The sequence below is a fragment of the Lissotriton vulgaris genome, chromosome 3_2 (assembly GCF_964263255.1).
Source record: "Lissotriton vulgaris chromosome 3_2, aLisVul1.2, whole genome shotgun sequence".
Classification (NCBI taxonomy): Eukaryota; Metazoa; Chordata; class Amphibia; order Caudata; family Salamandridae; genus Lissotriton; species Lissotriton vulgaris.
Window position 1 is genome coordinate 91,273,554 of NC_141690.1, and position 19,904 is coordinate 91,293,457.

Consider the following 19,904-nt stretch of genomic DNA (forward strand, 5'->3'; position numbering starts at 1 on the left):
ATACATTATCTAAAAATCAAGTATCGCATATGGCATGCTCATAAGTTACTTACATGAGCGTTAAATGCTTGAAGTTGAAAAGGTCCTTGGGAATAAGGGTGAACTGGTTTCCATCCAGGTAGCTGAAAAGGTACAAAGCACCATAGTTGGGAACAAGGAACATGGCACTGGGTGTTGATGATTAAAAACTGACTTTTGTGTCTAAATACCATTTTCTCACTTGCACAGTAGTGGGTAATTTGCACATTCATGTCCAACAGGTCCTACTAGCACTCTATTAGAAAGTCCCAGATGTGGTATTACAAGGAAGTGAGGGCTGGGGCAGGTGAGCTGGGCTGGACAGTGGGTCGGGGTAGGGCAGCAGGCGCAGGCATGAAACTGTGCTGAATAGGAAGAAGACAGCAGGGTGAGTTATTGGAGCAGGGCAGTGTTATGGAAATGTTCAGGGTAAGGCTATGAGTAACAGCAGTAGGGCCACAATCGAAGAATTCAGGGCAGGAGTGTGTGGCAGGACAGTGAGAGGGGTAGAGCACACTGAGAAGGATAGTGAATGGGTGAGACACGGAAAACATGCCTTGGAAAAGCCCATGTTTGCATCCTGATTGCAATCTTTGGTATGAAAGGCATTGCTATGGCTAAAAGTCTGACTTCCTTGCGCCATGTGCCATGGTGATAGGAAGGCCAGGAAACAGTTGGGAGTAATCACCTTTGAACAAGCCGGAGGTTTATATTCGCTGGAGCAGATGACATACGTAGATTTACCACAACTCCCCATGTATCCTGCTTAACACAAATGGGCCTTGACAGCAGAAGACAAGTAGGGTAGAAGATGTAGCCTTACGGCTAGAGCGGTCGACGTCGAAGCTGGGTAACCGGGTACGAGTCTTGGCAACGACGCTCACCATTTTGTGATACTGAGCAAATCACTTAATCTCCCCGTGCCTAACAAAAATGAATGTGTCCCTGTGTAACGAAACTGGTGCTATGTAAAGCGTGCTGATACCCAATATCTTTGGGTCTAGTTTGCGCTATATAAAACTATAAAAAAAATATGCTAAACCGGCCGATTGAGGACATTTCGTCTTATAGGAAACGTTGCATGCCATTTTCTATACAAGCATTTGTTTTCATAAGGCGGATTTACTCGCATGAACGGACAATATTTGCTGAATCTGATTTCAAAAGTTGAATTAATTCAAGTCACAGTATATTCGAACTTCACACACACACGTGATAAACCCCACCCACTATCATGCAGTAGAAAATAATCATTCACTGTGATGATCTACACACCATCTAAGGCATCGCCCGCACCACGCTGCAACCCTTTCAGCCCTTTATCAAAGCTTCTTGCCATAAACAGAACCTCCCACCTGTTAGCTTCAATATTGCCAAACACAAGCTCTGAATAATGTCAGAAGCAAAAGACATTTTTATTTAAAATGTGAAGGTATCATCTAACTACAAATGATAGTTTCTAAAATAAATAAATAAATTGGCTTTAGGGTACAAACAAAATATTTTATTCCAGCCACTGCTACCGCCTTTGGTTCTAGTGTCTCTCTGACTGCAAGCAGATTGACCTTGAGCAAAGTAGCCCAGGGTCAAGGACTGTAGGGGTGTATTAGCTTTAAATATTTAGGGTTCAAACTATTCTGCCAATATTTCACACAACAAATTTCAAGATTACAAACATATGTGACAAAAATGCTTAATACAGTCAATAGGTTCCTTTCCGTCTAATACAACAACGCGGTACACTGCCCAATTAGGTTAATGTTATCCTCAGTAGGGGTGGGCAGAACTCACAGAGTTTTACTCCACAGAATTTCGCAGTTACTTAAAAACTCCGCGAGATTACGCTGAGCTTTGCACTAGGCGGAATTCCGGTCCTTCGTGCTGCTTGTGCTTATTTTTAGCGCCGGGAGCTTGCCCTGCGCTGTTAAATCAGTGCGAATGGCACCACTTGGCGCACCGGAAGGCGCTGCTTCTTTGTGCCACTCGAGTAGCTTTTCTACTCGAGAGGCAGCTTTCACAACACAAGCAGCAACTTTCTCAACATGAGTTGTAGAGACCTCGACAACTGGGCGCATTGAAAAATCTCGCCAGGAAGCAGTAAAGGGCTTGTTTTTTCACGCTCACTAACTTAACGCTGGAGAGCTGCGCATGAGAAAAACTCTGCCACGTGGCAGTTGGCAGAGATTTGCTGAGCTCAATGCTCAAAGTGTAGCACAGAGAGGGCAAAAATCTGCAAACTCTGCTAGCGGAGCAGCGTTTACCGCCCACCTCGAATCCTTAGTTGTTGCCTATCAAGCTACTTGTCCAACTGCATGACATTTTGTTAGAAATGTTTTGCCACTCGTATAAATGAGTAAATAAATAATACAATGAAAAGAAGGGTCGGTCAATTGTAGTATGCCTTTAAATCAACCTGTAATTAAACTGTCGGGGGGTGTTGCACACTTCTGAAACTGTAATAGCCAGTCAATGGAAATCCTGGCCTGTATTTTATGCAATGCTTTGTCTTTGACACCTTCTAGGCAACAATTTAAATATGTTAGCAAAAAAAATAGTCACTATGTTTACTGTATGAATAGGTTTTTGAGGATGTACATTATTGGTTCTTTCTTAGTGACATCTATTAATCTTATGGATTTGATATTGTAAAAGTCATTTGTAAGACTATTCAACAAAATCTTGACTTTGACGGATTTGGCTCCTCTGCCCACTTCCTGACACATTCCTTAACCTAAGAGGTGGCATCTTCAGTGAACCAGGATCGACTGCTGCTGCATGTTCCTTTCAGCTTAGTCCCATTGGGGTAAGAGGCAGGCACGGCTTCTCCGTATTGGCAGAGAAGCGTTGCCCCACTGCTCAGAGCCAGCAGATGATAGATAAAATGATAATAAAACAATGTGATCACCTGGGATGCTTGCAGTCAAGGCCTTCTGTCCTTGGTGGTGCAGAAGCCAGACAGGGGTCTATGTTGTCACAGTGGTGGTCTGTGACCCACAGAGTCAGATGGAATCAGGCATGGTGGCGTGTTGCCAGACCATAATTTGCAAATGTCAGTTATGTTATTTGCCTGCCCCTTCCCTGTTTTCTGTCTTAAAGGCCCATGGGCACTGGGGCAGAAAGCTGGAGATGAGGGAGTCTGGTGGCACTGTAGAAGAACGAATGTGGTGCTCAGACGTAAAGGCAAGGGAGGGGAGACAGAGTGCACCCGTTAAACACATGAATGATACTAATGAGAGGCTGTGATGTTTTAGAATCGTGTTTGGGCTACAATATCACAGGCAAACTGGATCATTTCCATGTTACACAGTGAGTGACAGGTCTCAAGCGGGCCTCTGGTGGCCCCAAGTAGAACCAATACTGAAATGAAATAAAGGAGTATGTTGTTAGTGTTACAACTGCAAGTGAAACCTACAGCAGCAAAAAAGTTTTGGGGTCCATGTAAGGAAGTGCCAAAGGCACAAATTGAGTGCTGCACATTTATAAGTGTTAATCGCAGGTGTGGTTTGTTCTAGATGACGATTAGCCGAAAAACCCAAACATCGATATAAAGGTATCAAACTGATAGCATATTTACCATGTATTAGAAAAAAGTCCATTCCTTGAACCATCAAACCACCCACTGGCCAACAGAGATAAATAATGCATTTTATTTTGACATGAGGCATGGCTGGAAATACAACCGTGCTGGTTACATAAAGCTTTACAACTTATTTTCCATCTTTGTATTGCTGTTGTATTGTTGTTTGTAACAGAATAGTTAAACTTAAATACCATGCCTAGAATTTTGTGCAATTTTGATGTTTTTTCTCATCACCTGCATTGATAGCCAAACAATGCGAAAACAAGAACCTTTTGCCATTGTGCGCTAGCTTTCACCAGTAAGAGTTGTGCACTTATATCTCAGACAGCAACAGAAGGTGCATTAAAGAGATGTTCTATGCGCCGGAAAGAGTCGCTAACAGCTCATTTCTGTACAGGTGTAGTGCCTGTCGCGCCAAAACGCTAGCAGACAGTTCTAAAAATCTTGCTAACCTGCTTACAGTGGGCATGCTTGAAACCCTTCTGAAGAGGGCTCTCGCATCAATGATTGAACACGGTAAACCGCGTCGCCTTCTGCTACCTAACGTCCTGCTGTGTACTTAAATATTAATTGTAGCTATTTGCAGCAGTGGGACATGATTAAAGTTTAAAAGCTATCATCATGTCTGCGGTGGTGTCGACGGGCAGAGGAAGCACACAAGGGACGGGTGGGGGGGGGGGATGTGGGGGGGCTATGTCTGTTAAATATAGGCTAGTGCCACTGCGATGGTCTTCTGATGGAAACACATGCTCCCTAGAAAGCACACAACATGTATTTTTCCAATTAAATGGAAAAATATAAATAACATTTTTTCCTCCATGAATTCAACTACATAAAGATTTGACCGTGTTTACAATTTTGGACCGAACAGGGGAGAGTTGTCTGTATGTGGGGTTTATTCTTTTGGTAGCAAATATAGCACATTTGTTTTGTTTGTGGTGTAAACTAAATATCTTCAGCCATCTCTCGAAATAAATTGTTACCTTATGTCAATTCTTGTAACCCCTGTAGTGTCGGCCGGCATGGCTTGCGGGTGGTGGATCGACGTGGGGGGTGGGAGGGCACAATGTTAAAAAAAAATAAACACTTACGTTGCCACTGGGACCCGTGTCTCTACTCCTGCTCTCCTCCGTCGGACTCCAGGAACAGGAAGCACAGCCAGGCTCCCCTGACCAATCACAACACTGCAAAGCGTTGTGATTGGTCTGAGCATCGTGGCTCAACGCTCAGCTAGGGAATGGGGGCCTGGGTATGTTCTCCACACAGGCCGTAATGCAGCCTGCGAGGAGCACAGGGAAAGAGTGAATGACTGTTTGGCCAGTCCTAAAGGGCGGACCAAACAGTCATGTGCAATTAGGAGTGGACAAAGCACTCCTCCCCTGCCCTCCTTGGAGAGTAGAGCAGCCTTGCCCGCCCGCAAAACAGCACAAACATTAAATGATAATAACTTTAAGTTATTATCATTTCATGTTTCATTTATTTCCACTGCTTAAAAGCAGTGAGGTGATGTTCCTCTGCCATAGCGGAGGAGCCGCCACTGGTAACCAAAACAATGACATATTAAAAACCTGTAGATGCTTTAAGGTTCAGTAGAACATCCCTGGAGAGATCAGACTAGTGTCCGAGGTGTGGCAGACATCTCTAAATGTTCAGCAGTTGTCCTAACCTGATGCAGTCCTGGTGTGACATTGTTTTGGCGTCTAAGAAAGGCATTGAGTGTTAAGGCGGAGGTCTCCATTAAGCACTGCCTAATTGGTGTTATTCCCCGCCCTAATAATCGAAATGTGCAGTATAGTTTTGCACTCTTGAGGCTAGTGCTGGGGAAAAACAGGTTGAAATTAGGGGTGGGTGGTAAACTCTGCAATGCTGGCGTAGTTGGCATAGTTTTGCCCACTCTGGTTGGAGCGTAGATTTTGGCAAAATCTACTCAAACCACCGTGTGGCAGAGCTTACCACCCACCCCTAATTGCAACCTGTTTTTCCCCAGCACTAACCCCTAGAGTCGATTGGCTGCATACAACATCTTGAAAAAAAAGTACGTTCCACAGAGAGACTATCAATGTTGAGGGAGTCAAGGCATGCGCACACCATGCAAGTACTAAATGAATGCCCATGTGAGTTTTAATAAAGAGCTGGAGCGCTAACTTTCGCAAAGGTACTAGACTGGAGAACCTACGTCAACTGTTGTATGTAGTGGGCTCCTAGAAGAGTTGCTGGAACTATGTGACAGGGGAACACTTATGACTTGTGCAGTGCCCCGATTTTGGGAGATCGCCAGGGCAGTTTGTGCTTCCAAGGCTATACTGTTTCTAGCGTGTTTGTTCTTTGTTGTGCTGCAAATGAGAAAGAGTTCACTACTCCCCCAAATGGCTGGAAGGCTGCCCTAGCACCGGTGGGTGCTGCTTGCCGCAGGGCTGAGCGTGGCCTGTGGGCAGAGGGAGAGCAGCAGTGTGCATATGCTGGAGGAACTCTTTACAAAGGACGCACTGCAGCCCTAGGGGAGCACAGAGGCGCTATCCACAGTGAGACTCAGCAGCACATTGCTGGACACCCCAGGGCTCCGGCCAGTGGTAAACTCGCACCACAAGCTTCACTACAAAGAGGCAAGGTGATCCGAACACCGCGGCCCAAGGTAAGAAAGAGGGGCGGAACAATAAACTGTAAAATATCATGCCTTTTTCAGGAAAACAGACCAGCAGAAGAAGGGGGAACCACTACTGTCCTCTCATCAGAATGGTTAACATTGCTGAAATAAGAAGCTTCTTAAGAGTGTATTCTGGAGTATATCAGTCCTTGCATAAAACGTGAATGTTATGTTGTTATGTTACGTGAATTTGTACTGCGCACAGCTGCCCCAGCTAAGGGGCGTCCTGGCGCATGGCAAGGTAACACGCAACAGCCACAGGAAACACAACAGCTAAAGAGAAGGAATGACATCAATATTTGAAAGCAAAGAAGACTTGAAGAAAAAGGAACCATAACTTGAAGAATGGAATTCTAAATACCCAGAGCATGCTAATTTACATAGTTTCTGTTTGTTTAGGGGTAGGGACGCATTGGCACACCTGTGGCTGCATACAAAACTGGTGAGCAGTGAGCTCAGAGCAGCGCTGCAGATTTATCCCTTAAGCAGTAGGTTCCGGAGAACGGCTTGTTGTTGGTTCATGCATCAGGCGATGATGCACATTTTGCCTTCCATTCAGCACGCCCTCTGCTTTTCTTCAGAATTCAAACCAGGGTCCAGAAGAAGGCCATCATTCTCCATTAGGCTTGGCACACTTTATTTTTAAAGGAATTGATAACAGCCTGCCTTTATCAACACGCCCTTGTCCTTAACTAGAGATGTTTTTTTCCTTTTAGCGAGGTGCTCTTTCGGCCTTTATTCTAAGTGGGTGTGGTATTTCTGAGTCACTATTTTGAGCGTGTATGGCGGACTGGAATTACGCGTTTCGCGGAACACCACAAAATCTTGCTAAGTTTTTAGGTAACTCTGTGGAATTCCGCCCACCCCAGTTGCAATCCAGTGGATATCACAGGCTGGTCTAACCATGTCTCAGACATGGATTGGCTTTGGCTGAGGAGCAAAGCATGCGGGAGATCAGAACAGATGAAAAACTTGAGGAAGAATGCCTGGTTTGGGCTGAGATTCTACAGGAACTTGTTGGACCTGAGGTAGAAGGGGCCGTTCTGAACGCGGGGAACTCACAGTCCTCATGCCCATGATGATCATGGATTAACATAGGTGCTAAATGCAAAATACGTGTGATTCACTTTGAGAAGTTGAGGCAGCCATATCTGTGTCAAGGCCTGAAGAGGGGAGACATTATGTGTTACTACTGTTTCTATCTCTATATTGACTAGCAAAATGTGAACTGAGGGTGTGGAAAGGGGAAATTATGTGATTGCTGATGGGACCAAAACACTTGACAGATGCAAAAAAGACTATAGAGTGCCTAAAAGTGATATTGTATACTAGTATTATATACACTCTGTTAATGAAGATTGTTGTGATAAAAGGGCATTTTTCTCTTCTTCAACCCACTGTTTTATCTGTTCATAAAAAATTAAAATAAATATTAAAAATAAAATCACCTTTCAAAAACCTTGGAGAAAATGTACAAATGCTCCCTCGTGACAAATGTTGGACAGACAATTGAGAACAAAAACATGTCTGGTGTCTGGTTTGCATTTTGAATCCTGCTCAAAACATTAAACAAGCCTGCTGCAATGGGAAAAAATAAAAACAAAATTGCTTTCTGCATACAACGCATCTAAGGGATAAATAAGTTAGCACATGATGATTCAGCATAATATTTGAGATTTAAAATAGTCCCTCGTGCATTGCAATTATAAACACTCCATAGGGGTTGAATGATACACCAACTGCAGACAGCATGAAGCGGGAGAAGTATACCCAGGGCAGAACCAAAGCCCACTGTATGTGTATTGTAAAGTATTGATAACCACAGGTAAATTACACAGGACTGGACTGAAATCATACAGTGGTGTAAAAGCAAAAATCAAAGGTCCTTCTGGTCTTTGATCAATTGTCTGAAAAGAGGTCCCTGTAGGGCATAGGTAATAGTGTCACTTTAACTGCTTCGCTGAGGCCAGATTTCCCCGGTGGTGAGGAAGAATTCCACACGTGCGCGGTTCGGACTGCCCCCGGACGTCCTCCGCACACCCCACCGTGACGTCAGATGGCCAGCGGCTGTCCGACGCACGGAAGAGGATAAAGTCATGATTGGAGCATATAAATACCTTATATTAGACCTCAGGTCCAAACCCAGCCCACCAAGACAACACTACTTGTATTTCCCCCAAATTACTACCCGAAAGAGAGGAGATAACAAAGAAAAGGAGAGGAGACACAGGTATGGAGACAGGGTACCAGTCCAAATGGTCTTCCAGCTATAAACAGGACCATGAGCAATGGGAAGACTGTTATTACACCTTTCCTGTTTAGACTCAGTGGGTCAACACTTCACTCAATTTACAAAAAAGACCCTTATACATGCCGAGACAGCTATCACCTGATTTCCTTTGTGGGCACGGATTCTAAATATTTTTCCAGCCTAATATTACCAGACTTGGAGGAATGGAATATTAAAGAAAAAATGTATACCATTCAACCAGCCTGGGTTTAAAGCTACATCAAGCACAACAGATAGACTGCCAGCCTTTTGATGATAATTGGGGAAAAACTAAATGTTCTACACTTGTTTCATAGACTTTACAAAGGCCTTTGACCATTTCAACAGGACCGGTCTCTGGCAAAAACAAATCCTTAGGAGCACCTCTCCAAATCGGTTATGTGCCATCCAACTGTTATACACTGGCACATGCATGCATATCAAACTAGGAGAAAATCAGGTGCTCTCCTCGAAGGTGCCCACGCAGAAGGGTTTCAAGCAAGGGAGTGGTCTCGCACCAACATTCTTCAATCTTTGTTTATCTCAGATATGAACACTCATTTAGATTCAGTAAACTCTCACCATCCAAGACTCATGTGTCGTCTAATAACCTCATTACATGTTGGAGTCCCGAGTGTAGGTGGGACAAGTTTACAGAGGCTATTAAAAACCTTGAATACATACTGGAATGAAAACAAGATGGCTGTTCACTTTGGTAAACCAAATGTAGTGATCTTTAGCAAAAAAGGTATGGCTGCAGGATCGGGCTGTTCATCGTCTACATCTCAATGCTTTAAAACCCAAGGCTGCCGTCTTTAGTAGCTGTCTTTTAAGTGCTTTCACGCTAAACATCATCTCTAATATTGGCTCTGCTATTGAAATTAATAACGGTAAAGCTCATAACTACAATGCCCTTGGCACAGAAGCCTTTCCAGACAGGTTGGCCACATTCCTCACTATCTCACAATGCAAAGTATACCGAATTTTATTTCACCTTCCATACACGGCTTCGCAGGCCCAGATTCGATTGGAATTTGGTTTGATGGATCAAGAAGTGGCTCGGAAAACTTAATTTCTCAAATATATGTTCTTAATAAGGCAAGTAGGTCCAGACTTGAAGATTTTACATTTGGAAAGAGATGCAATCTGGGGAAACCACAAACTCAAACGGGGAACATCCTTTTCAACGCAACTTTTACCACGCAGTGCCTTTACGAAGCAACTATTACAACGCATGTCATTACAACGCATAGCGCTGGGGGGCGCTCTAGGATAGGCAATAGATTTAATTTACTATCCAATACCTTCCCTACTATCCACGGGGACTGGAGTTGGAATAGTAAATTAAACTATTCACTATCCAGCACCCCTTAACGCTATGCGTTGTAACAGCATGCATTGTAAAAACTGCGATGTAAAGGCATGCGTGGTAAAAGCATGCGTTGTAATGTCATGCATCCACTCAAATGCTTGGGTAATATCACTAGCTACAGTTCTGAAATGTTTAAAGGCTGAATCTTTATCGGAACAGGCCCCACTTTGTTATGTATCTAAAAATGCATGGAACAAACGAGCACAATGCTCCTTGCTGGCTGGTTAGAAATACAAATTTAGAAGTAGAAGCCATGTCTGTCTATCAATCAACTCTTAGAAATGACTATTGCCAAGGGACATTCTGGCTGAAGCATATAAGCGCTATTACAAAATAAAGCTTTTACAATTAAGATTTAGTGTATTCCCTTTGTACAACTGCTTGCCAAAGGGTGAGAATACTAGACTTCAGGAATCTGCAAACTGTGCCAACAGCGAAAGGAAAGCATGATTCACATGCTGTGCACCTGCACTAAATGCTAACAGACTGTGGGGCCTGCTTCGGAACATTTGTATATGTTATCGAGTCGGAACTTGCCAACAAGTGATATTCTTTTGCATTAGAGGAGAATTTGCCCGTGTGTCCGCGCACTTTTTCAAATTTATGAACATAACAAAGAGACTGCTGATTGCTAAATCTGCCAATGGCGAATCTGAAACTAACACAGAAGAGGGAATGGCATACGGCAACTACAATGTGTGCCCTTTGCGAGGAAAGGAACAGCAACACTAAGAGGGTCATTCTGATGGCGGCTGGACTGCATCCGATGGCTCATCAGATGCGGTCCGACCGCCAACTGCTGCTGCAGTCTGACCGATGAATTACAATGCACGCGGTTGGAGGCAGCAAGCGGAGGGACAGTCCGACACTTTGTGACGGGGCTCAAGGAACTCGTTGAAGGATCAGCAATCCGTACAATAGGGGTGGTGCCTTCTCAGGCACCGCCATAGGGATAGAATGTCCCTTTCTGGCTTCCCTTTCATGGTGGTTTGCCTACCATGAAAAGGCAGGCGGAAAGTGACTTTGGGGCCCCTAGCAGGGCCTCCTTGCCCCCGCTAGGGGCCTGGGGGCACCGACGGTGCCCCGAACAAATTTCTACACTACTTTCTTCTAGCCAGGATAAGGGGATTACACAACCAAGATAACCTCTGCTCACCGCCTTAGTAGCTTCGTACGAGCAGTCATGCCTATTTCAGAGGCAATGTGTAAAGTATTTGTACATAACACACACAGTAGCACAGTGAAAACACTACAAATGGATACCACATCCGTTTAGAAAAAAGTATCTTTATCTGAAGCAAACAAGACCAAAATAACAAATATCCAACATACACAACTCAAAATATGACTTTCAAAAGGATTCAAGCAATTCTGTCAATAGAACTATGGTCTATGGATACAGTGATTTTATACAATGTACCTCAAATGCATCAAAATCCACAAGGCACAACAGCTGCAGAGGAGGGAAGCGTTGGAAAACACAGTGAGTCGTCAGTGCCCGAGTCCTTGGGGATGCTGCACACAGGAGAAATGTTGCATGGAATCCGGACTGTAATGGGAAGCGATGCGTTAAAATCCAAGGTGGTTCTGGTCTGCGGGCGATACATTGGGAAACTTGGCACACAGGTTGCGATGTGTGGAAATCTGGACACTCTGGACACTCTAGACACTCTGAAGGTCGATGTAGTAGCGGCAAACAGGTGCTGCGTCAATTTCTTCAGCCGCAGACCAACGATGCACTGATCTTTTCAGCCGCACAGCAGGACATGTGTTGGGGTCAGTGCAGGGGTCTGAGACTTCGGAGACACAGTGCGCTGAACTTGGGCGGTGGTGCTTTCTTTGGGCATGTGCAAGTGCTGTGTTGATTACTTCGGCACACATGGAAATTTCCTCTGCACGGCATTGCTGCATCAGAAAAAATGGCACTGGAAGGGTGATGCATTTATTTTGATGGTTTCCAGCAGCAAAACAATTTCCAAGGGCCCAGAACTAGAAGTGGCACAACAAGGTAGGTCAGAACTCCCAGCAGTGAAGTTCAGGGAAGCTACAGATGTAGTCTATAAAGGCCCTGAGCCTTCTTAACAGGAAGCAAACAGACACAATCCCTTGGATTAACGCCATAAGCAGGATACACAGCAAAGCCCAGTCCTTCCCTATCCAAAGCAGAAGCATCAACTGCAGGCCAACCCAACAAAGCAACACACAGCAAAGGGGCAGTACTCCTCCTCACAGCTTTTCAGCTCTTCTCCTTGGCAGAGGTTCCTCTTAATCTAGACGTGTTCTAATATTCTGGGTTATTTAGGTCCAATACTTATACCCCTTTTGGCCTATGAAGTAGGCATTCTTTAAAGTTCTTTCCCTACCTGGTCTTGGCAGACACACTCCAGGGGGTGGAGACAGCATTGTAAGAGGCCAAGAACAGCCCTATTCAGGTGCAGGGGACAGCTCCTCTCACACTATAGCATAGGAAGGCCCATCAGCCTGATAATAGGCTATCAGGATATGCAGGGCACAATTAAACTCCCTCTGTGTGACTATCATTCTAGAGTTACTGCACAAACAGGACCCTGTCAATTTAAACCAGACATTGATTCCACAGGCAGGCAAGAAAATGTCTACTTTCTAAAAGTGGCATTTTCAAACAATCAACTTGTTAGAAATCGGGGCATATAGTTGGCAGAGGTAGGTACCTTTGTCCAAGTAGGGACCCTTCTTCCTAGTCAGGGTAAGGGAGATACACATCTAAAATAACCCCTGCTCACTCCCTTGGTAGCTTGGCATGAGCAGACAGGCTTATCTCCGAGGCAGTGTCTAAAGCATTTGTGAACATATACTGAAATACAGTGAAAACACTACAAATGGACGTCACACCAGTTTAGAAAAATAAGTAATCTTTATCCAAACCAAACAAGACCAAAACAAAAAAATCCACAATACAGTAGTAAATATATGTCTTTGAAATGGTAGAAATAGTTTTGTTCAAAGCAATTTGCAGATGCAACACTTTTCATACAAAGTACCTTGGATGCGTTGCGCACACAAACAAAAAGGGTCGCAGGGATTGTGATGCATTGTTTGCTTACATGCAGGGAAGGTGATGCGCCGGTTCCTTGCTTCGGGGGAGGTGATGCGTCGGTTCCTTACTGCTGTGCAGGGGAGGTGATGCGTTGGTTCCTTAATGGAGAGGAGGTGATGCATCGGTTTTTTACTGCATGGGGAGATGATGCGTCTGTTTCTTACTGCGTCCCCCAACGATGCGAGAGACCTGGTGCCTCGATGCAATGCGTGACGATCTGGGACGAAGCATGGGTTCTTGCAGCCGCACAGCAGGGCTTACATCGGAATCGGTGCAGTGATCTCGGACTTCGGAGATCAGTGGACCCAAAGTGGAGTGTGGCGATTTCTCGAGCCATGGACAGGCGCTGTGTCGGTTTCTTTAGCGATGCGTCGGAAACAGATACGGATGCATCGTGCTTCTCATCATTGCATTACTTTTCCAGCTCCCAACAGCCAGAACAACGTCCAGAGGCCCAGAACAGCTACAGGCACCTCTTGGCAGGTCAGAACTCCCAGCAAGGAAGTTCAGGAGAGCTGGGGGGTGAAGTCTTTGTGTCCCTGAGAGTTCAGAACAGGAGGCAAGCTCTTCTTCAAGCCCATGGAGATCTTCCTCAAGCAGGGGACACAGCACACAGCAAAGTCCTTTCCCTTTCCTTGCCAGAAAGTAGCCACTGTAGGCCAACCCCAGACAGCGACCAGCACAAGAGCTGTATTCCTCCTCTTCCAGCTTGTCTCCTTGGCAAAGCTTCTTCTTGATTCCCAGAAGTGATCTAAAAGTCTGTGGTCTGCCCCCCTCTTTTTCTAATACAAAATAATTTGCTCTCTGTGGCAGAGAAGCTCTTTGCCCAGCCAAAACCAGTTATGACCTCTCTGGTGCAGCTTCATGGCAGGAGATGGAGACAGCATTATGTAAGGCAGACCAGGCCCATTCAGGTGTAAAAGAAATCTCCTCCCACTACTCTGAATGCAGCCCAGGCCTATTCAGCCCAGCCCTGACTCACCTTGGAAAGGAAGGACACACCTAACCCGCCCCTGCCGTGCCTGGCTGTCTGAACTGAATTCACATCCCCAGCCCCTGTAACTCCAAAGGCAGATAGTTAATACACAACCTAGCAGAGGCACACTGGATGGTTAGGCAAAAAGTACCCACTTTCTAAAAGTGGGATTTCAAACCCAGAATGTAAAAATCACCCTCACTAAAAGATGCCTCTTAACATCCACCCTGAGTTCAGACATATTAAACATTATTTTCCTCTTTTGGTCCCATGGGCAGTAATGCTCTTAAAATGTTATGGCCAAACTCCCCATTCTATCCTATGGGACAGATACCTTACAGTAGTGAAAAACTAAATTGGCAGCATTTCACTATCAGGACATGCCACACACATCAGGGCATGTCCTACCTTTCACATGCACCCTACCAACAGGGGTACCTTGGACCTACCTTAGGGGTGACTAACATGTAAGAAAAGGGAAGGTTAGGGCCTGGCAAGTAGGTGCACTTGCCAGGTCGACATGTGAGTATTAGACTGCACACAGGCACTGCAATGACAGGCCTAAGACCTGGTTGCAAGGCTGCTTGTGTAGGTGGCAAAATCAGTGCTTGAAGCCAACTAGAAGCATTTGGTTTCCAGGCCCTGGTCACACACAGTGCAGGGACTTGACAGTAAACCAAATAGAGCAATCATGGAAACACCATTCCACAACAACAACTTACAAAGGGAGCACCAGCCCTTTGGCACTAAAGAGCAGTGGTAAAGTGCCCAAAGCATCTAGACCAGCGAAACGAAGTCCAACACATAGCAAAAACAAAGGAGGTAAAGGCAAAAATACAAGGGAAACACAAGCCAATGATGGTCTAACACAACTTAAAAAACACCTTTACAAAAAGATGTGCTTTTTAATTCTGAGCTCTGAGATCCCAAACTCCAAATCTCTAGCTGTTTCCAATTGCAAGCTACACTTGTAAAATGTTACAAGGCACCTCCAATAATAGTCTATAGAGAGCTGGTCCTAGCAATAGTAAAACACTAAATTGACAGTATTTAACTATCAGGACATGTAAAACACACCAGCACATGTCCTGCCTTTCACATACACTGCACACTGCCCATTGGGTACCATGGGCCTTCCTTAGGGGTGCCTTGCATGTAGTAGGAGGGAAGGTTAGGGCCTGGCAAGTGTCCAGTTGGCTGGCATTTGCCAGGACGACGTGACAGTTTAAAACCGCACTCAGACACTGCAATGGCACTCCTGAGACAGGTTTACAGGGCTTCTCCTGGGTGTGGCAAAATCAGTGCTGCAGACCCACTAGTAGCATTTGATTTACAGGCCCTGGGCACACAGTGTCCTTTACTATGGACTTAACAGTAAATCAAATATGCCAATCATGGAGAACCTATCAGAATTACAATTTACTCAGCGAGCACTTGCACTTTAGCAGTGATCAGCAGTGGTAAAGTGCCCAGAGTACATAAACTAGAAAAAACGAAGTCTAGCATAACATCAAAAATACAGGAGGGAGAGGCAAAGGGACAATGGAAACAACACCAAGGATGCCAGGTCTAACAACCAGGATCTGGTAATCTCTTTCTTGAGCTTATACTTCCACCACCTACAAACTGCAGAGCATCTACAAGGCACACAGAGCATTCACTCATACCACATTCTAAGCTGGCAGGATTATTAATCAGACACAAAACCAGGATATTACAACCCTCGACCCTCACACAAACATATGTACACACATGAAAAAGCAGCCTTTTAAAGTCAGATGACAGGTGCAACAGTGTGACTGGAAATCTGCATGTGTAACTTTTCACGCATTCTACTACAATTGTTTTATGAATCTTGAAAAAGGGCCCTCACTTATTAAGCTGATTGATGATTAAGCATCAACACCACTGAGATGTTGACTATCTTTTTCATTATTCTGGGATGTCTGACAGGGTAACCAGATGAATCCAAGGGCTCAATTAAAACTGGGAACCGTATATGTTTACCTGTACTCCAGTATACAGAAGCTGTAGTGGCTGCTTCGGGTCAGTAGCAATGGGGCGGGGAGGGGAATTATAAAAAAAAGGAAGAAAATGGAACAAAGAAAATGTAACATACCTTCTTGGTGGCGGCATCTCCTCTGTCCTTCTGTCCATGACACAGGAAACAGGAAGCACCCAGGCTCCCAGACTCCCCTAGCCAATCACAACGCTGCAGTCACCAGCATGACCGCAGCGTTGTGATTGGTCTGTGAGCCCTGGTTCGGCTCTCAGACGGGGCTGGGAGACTGTGCATGTTCTCCACCCAGGCTGTGCAATACAACCGGATGGAAAACATGCTAAGTGTGCATGACTGTTTGGCCGGCCCAAGACGGCCGACCAAACCATCCTGCCCACCACTCCTCCCTCTGCTCTTTGAGCAGCCCAGCCGCACCCACATCTGCAGAGCCACTAGGGAAAAATAAAATGATAATAACATGGTGTTATTATAATTTTATTTTAACTTTGGGACGATGCTCTTCCTCCTTAGCAGAGGAGCTGCTGCTGTACGGATGCCGATTTATGACATTTTACCAGTTCGAGACATTCCCAGTAGTGCATCTAAAAGTGACTTTTTCTACACTTGTCCTAATGCAGCAGAATTGTACATAGAGCACTATTCTGCATTGGAAAAGGTAGCCCAACTGTGCAATTATAAATGTTTCCACTACGTGGGCTAAACATTTTTCTCTGTAGAGAATCCCCTTTCCTTTTCACCGTTTCCAGGGTAGGACAGAATAGGAGGGCAGTTTGTGAATGCTCAGAGGTTTTGGGATGCTCACAAATTCACATAACAGGTAATGCCTAATTATGTTCACTATCCATCCTTTCCGTGCGAGCTATTCCTGCAGAATTGTATTCAGGTGTGGTGTACAATTAAGAAATACATGGATTTACACTTCAGTGATATTCTTTGGTGAATACTTCGCAGACGTTAACCCAGTCATTCTCGACTCTAAACATTTATAATTTTGGCCTGAAATGCCTTTGCGGCTCGCGTGCCCTGATTCTAGGGCACGCTAGTACTCTTGAGTAACATCATGCCATTAGCATCGGTTGCCTACATTCAGTATGCTCAGCTGAAAGAAACCAGGACAACACTACCAGAATGCATTACTTCATCTTATGAAATCTCATGATTCGAAAAATAGGGAGACGTCTATGAGAACGTCATGTGGTTTGTGGTTACTGTGGTGTGTGGTAACTGTTAGCGTAAGGTGAATTACTTTAAACGTTTATACACTGGCTGATGTTCATGGAGACAGTGCCAATCTAGCCTCTATTCCCCCCACTCTGGCATCAATGAACGTGGCTACTCACAGCTCGGTCACATCTTTGGGGATTCCTTTGGGCATGGCCTTGAGACCTTTGTTGCTGCAGCGGACAACAGTGTCCAGGCAGGTACACTCCACAGGGCAGCGCGACATCGGAGAGCAGCTGTTGTCATCATTTCCTGGTTTGTGGAACAAAAACAGACAGAAAAATACGTTTTTCTCAGCTGATAACAAACTATTTATTAGCTGTGGTGGTATATAAAACGCTATATTTCCTTCGGAGCCATAGTACTATTCAGCGCTATAAAAAACGAAGAAAGTATTTGCTCCAACTCCCATCTCTGTGACAGATATAATTAGACCAGTCTGTACTGGGGTAGGAACTGCCATTACATGTATTAAACTAATTTACCCAACAGTATTTGTTCTTTGTTATGAACGATCACTTAATTCACCAGAAGCAGTTGATTTCTTCTGGCTTGAAATGACACCCTATTTTGAGGTCGCACACTACAACATGCAGTGGAAATACAATGAATCCCAGTTCAATGCACACGTGGAGACTTTTTTAATGACTAGAAATTCTTGGAATAAACACACAAGTCCCCCGTGGACTTTTTCCTTCCAATTCTAATCAGTGATGGACTGTACGTCAGCACCGCTGCTGCCCCTCCTCCAGGGGCGGCTCTAGGCTCATGGCGGCCCTGGGCAGGAAGCGTAGGTAGGGGCCCCTGAAAGAGGGGGTCCGGGCGGAGCGCATAGACCAGTGAAGGGGGGGGTCAGGGTGTTTGGAAGTGGAATAGAGCTGGAGGCTCCCAAATCCCTGCCCAGGGCCGCCACGCAAATATGTATCCATCCTCAGAGGATTATTATATTAAGGATATATATTGGTGTGGTGGCCCAAGGGATTTGGTGGCCCTGTGCAGGTGCACATCTTGCACATGCCTAAGGCCGCCCCTGCCTCCTCTCAGAAACATCAACAATGGTGAAGTTCATATTTGGCCTCAAAGGGCCCCGACAGGGCTTTGTCCGCCATGTTAGGGCAGATCAGATGCTGCGAGCGCTCACCGTCATCGCACGTGAAGTCCTGGACGGCCACATCCTGGATGGGGATCTCCTTCAGGAAGTAGGGCTTTTGGCAGCGGGGGTTTCCAGTGACGATCCGTTTCTTCCTAAGCCAATCTCCTAACCACGCCAGGTGGCAGTTGCAGTTAAAAGGATTGGCCAGGAGGTTCCTGAGAAAACACAAGCAGGCAAGCCATAATTCACCCCAAATGATATGCAGGAGTTTGCAGGAGAAAGTAAGAAATGGCGGTGCAAACTTAGGACATTCCCTACATAAGAGAAGCCTTTTATCACATGCAAACAAGTCATTGGGCGAGGGTCACTTTAATACCAAAAAGTAACTAGTGCCTCTCAAAAATGACCATTATAAAAAAGGGTGTGTCCTTGAGAAAGCCTTGTCTTATACATTTTTATTATGGATATTTTAACTGTACTGTATGACATTTCACCCATCTGTAATTCAAAACAATTATCCTTCAAGTTACACAAAGCACAACATAACTGCATTCTTAAATGGGCAAATAAACGACAAAAAAAGAATGTGCAATCTTTTTTCTTAATGACCTCATTGAAAGGTGATTTTATTTTGTCAGAGATCCGACTTGCTGTCAAACCATCAAACATTGGTAATGCAATGTTTAATATAGAGATGAGGCAGTTAACTTCATAATTTTGGATTTTAATCAGACAATGACAATTTTATAAACTACTCTCGCTATCTGCATATCGTTTTCAGGAATAGGTTTTTCTTCTGGGCAGGCAGCCTAATCCATAACATGCCAATTATGATAAGGAATTGACTTTCAAGTCTCAGTTTTTTTTGACGCGTCTGCACTCCAGCATACATTTGTTCAGTCCTCGTATGCGTAAACATGCTGCCTCTTTGAACATTCCCCAATTAGTAAATTGCTGAAAATATCATATTTTACGTGGGATAATGGTTGTGTTTTCCACTTGTTGCTCCCCTCAAATACGACAAGATGGTGGTTGGACTTTCAGTGGTCCTTGAAATGGTACCAAATGAAAAACAAATTATCAACATCTATCAAATGTAAAGATATTCTGAAAGGTGTAAACTTCACATTTCAAAGGAACTTTAATAAGTTGACTTTTAAGATGAAAATATATAGGTCTCATTTCATAAATTGTATTGCACATTTAAGTAGGCTTTAGTGGCGCTAATAGAGGCATTTCCAATAGTAAATTCCAAATCCACGAAATTTTATAATGATTAACAGATATTGAGATGCTGGTGAGTCCGCCAATATGGTGAACTTTCTACCACTGTAAGTGTAGGGGCTAGGAGCCTTGCAAGGGAGCTACAAAATGTAGTGATCACCCAGAAGCCTATATTTACTGGTATCAGAAAATACTTCGTAGATAGCTTCCCCCTCTAGAAACATGTGAAAGGAAAAATTGAAAAAGGAAGGAGTGAGTGCTTTTACAAGATAGAAAAGAGTAGGGAGAACCGGCCTTTCCAACTCACCCTTTTTCCTTCACCAACAACTCCTCCTCCTCTCCTTCCCAGTTCTGTAATATTATTTCTAACCCTGCTTGACTCAGAGAAAGTCTCCATTCCCACTATCCCAA

General features: G+C 44.6%; 1 protein-coding gene across 3 annotated transcripts in view; it reads right to left on the reverse strand.

Moving 5' to 3' along the window:
- The window catches only part of SLIT2 (slit guidance ligand 2), a 650,203-nt gene that overhangs the window by 138,174 nt on the left and 492,125 nt on the right, over nt 1–19,904 (reverse strand). For all 3 annotated transcript variants that reach the window (XM_086964039.1, XM_086964038.1, XM_086964040.1), the window contains exons 19-21: nt 18,318–18,484; nt 17,296–17,428; nt 54–122 (exon numbers count right to left, since the gene is read on the reverse strand). In XM_086964039.1, the coding sequence (XP_086820165.1) occupies nt 54–122; nt 17,296–17,428; nt 18,318–18,484 (369 nt within the window). The remainder of the gene's footprint in view (nt 1–53; nt 123–17,295; nt 17,429–18,317; nt 18,485–19,904) is intronic.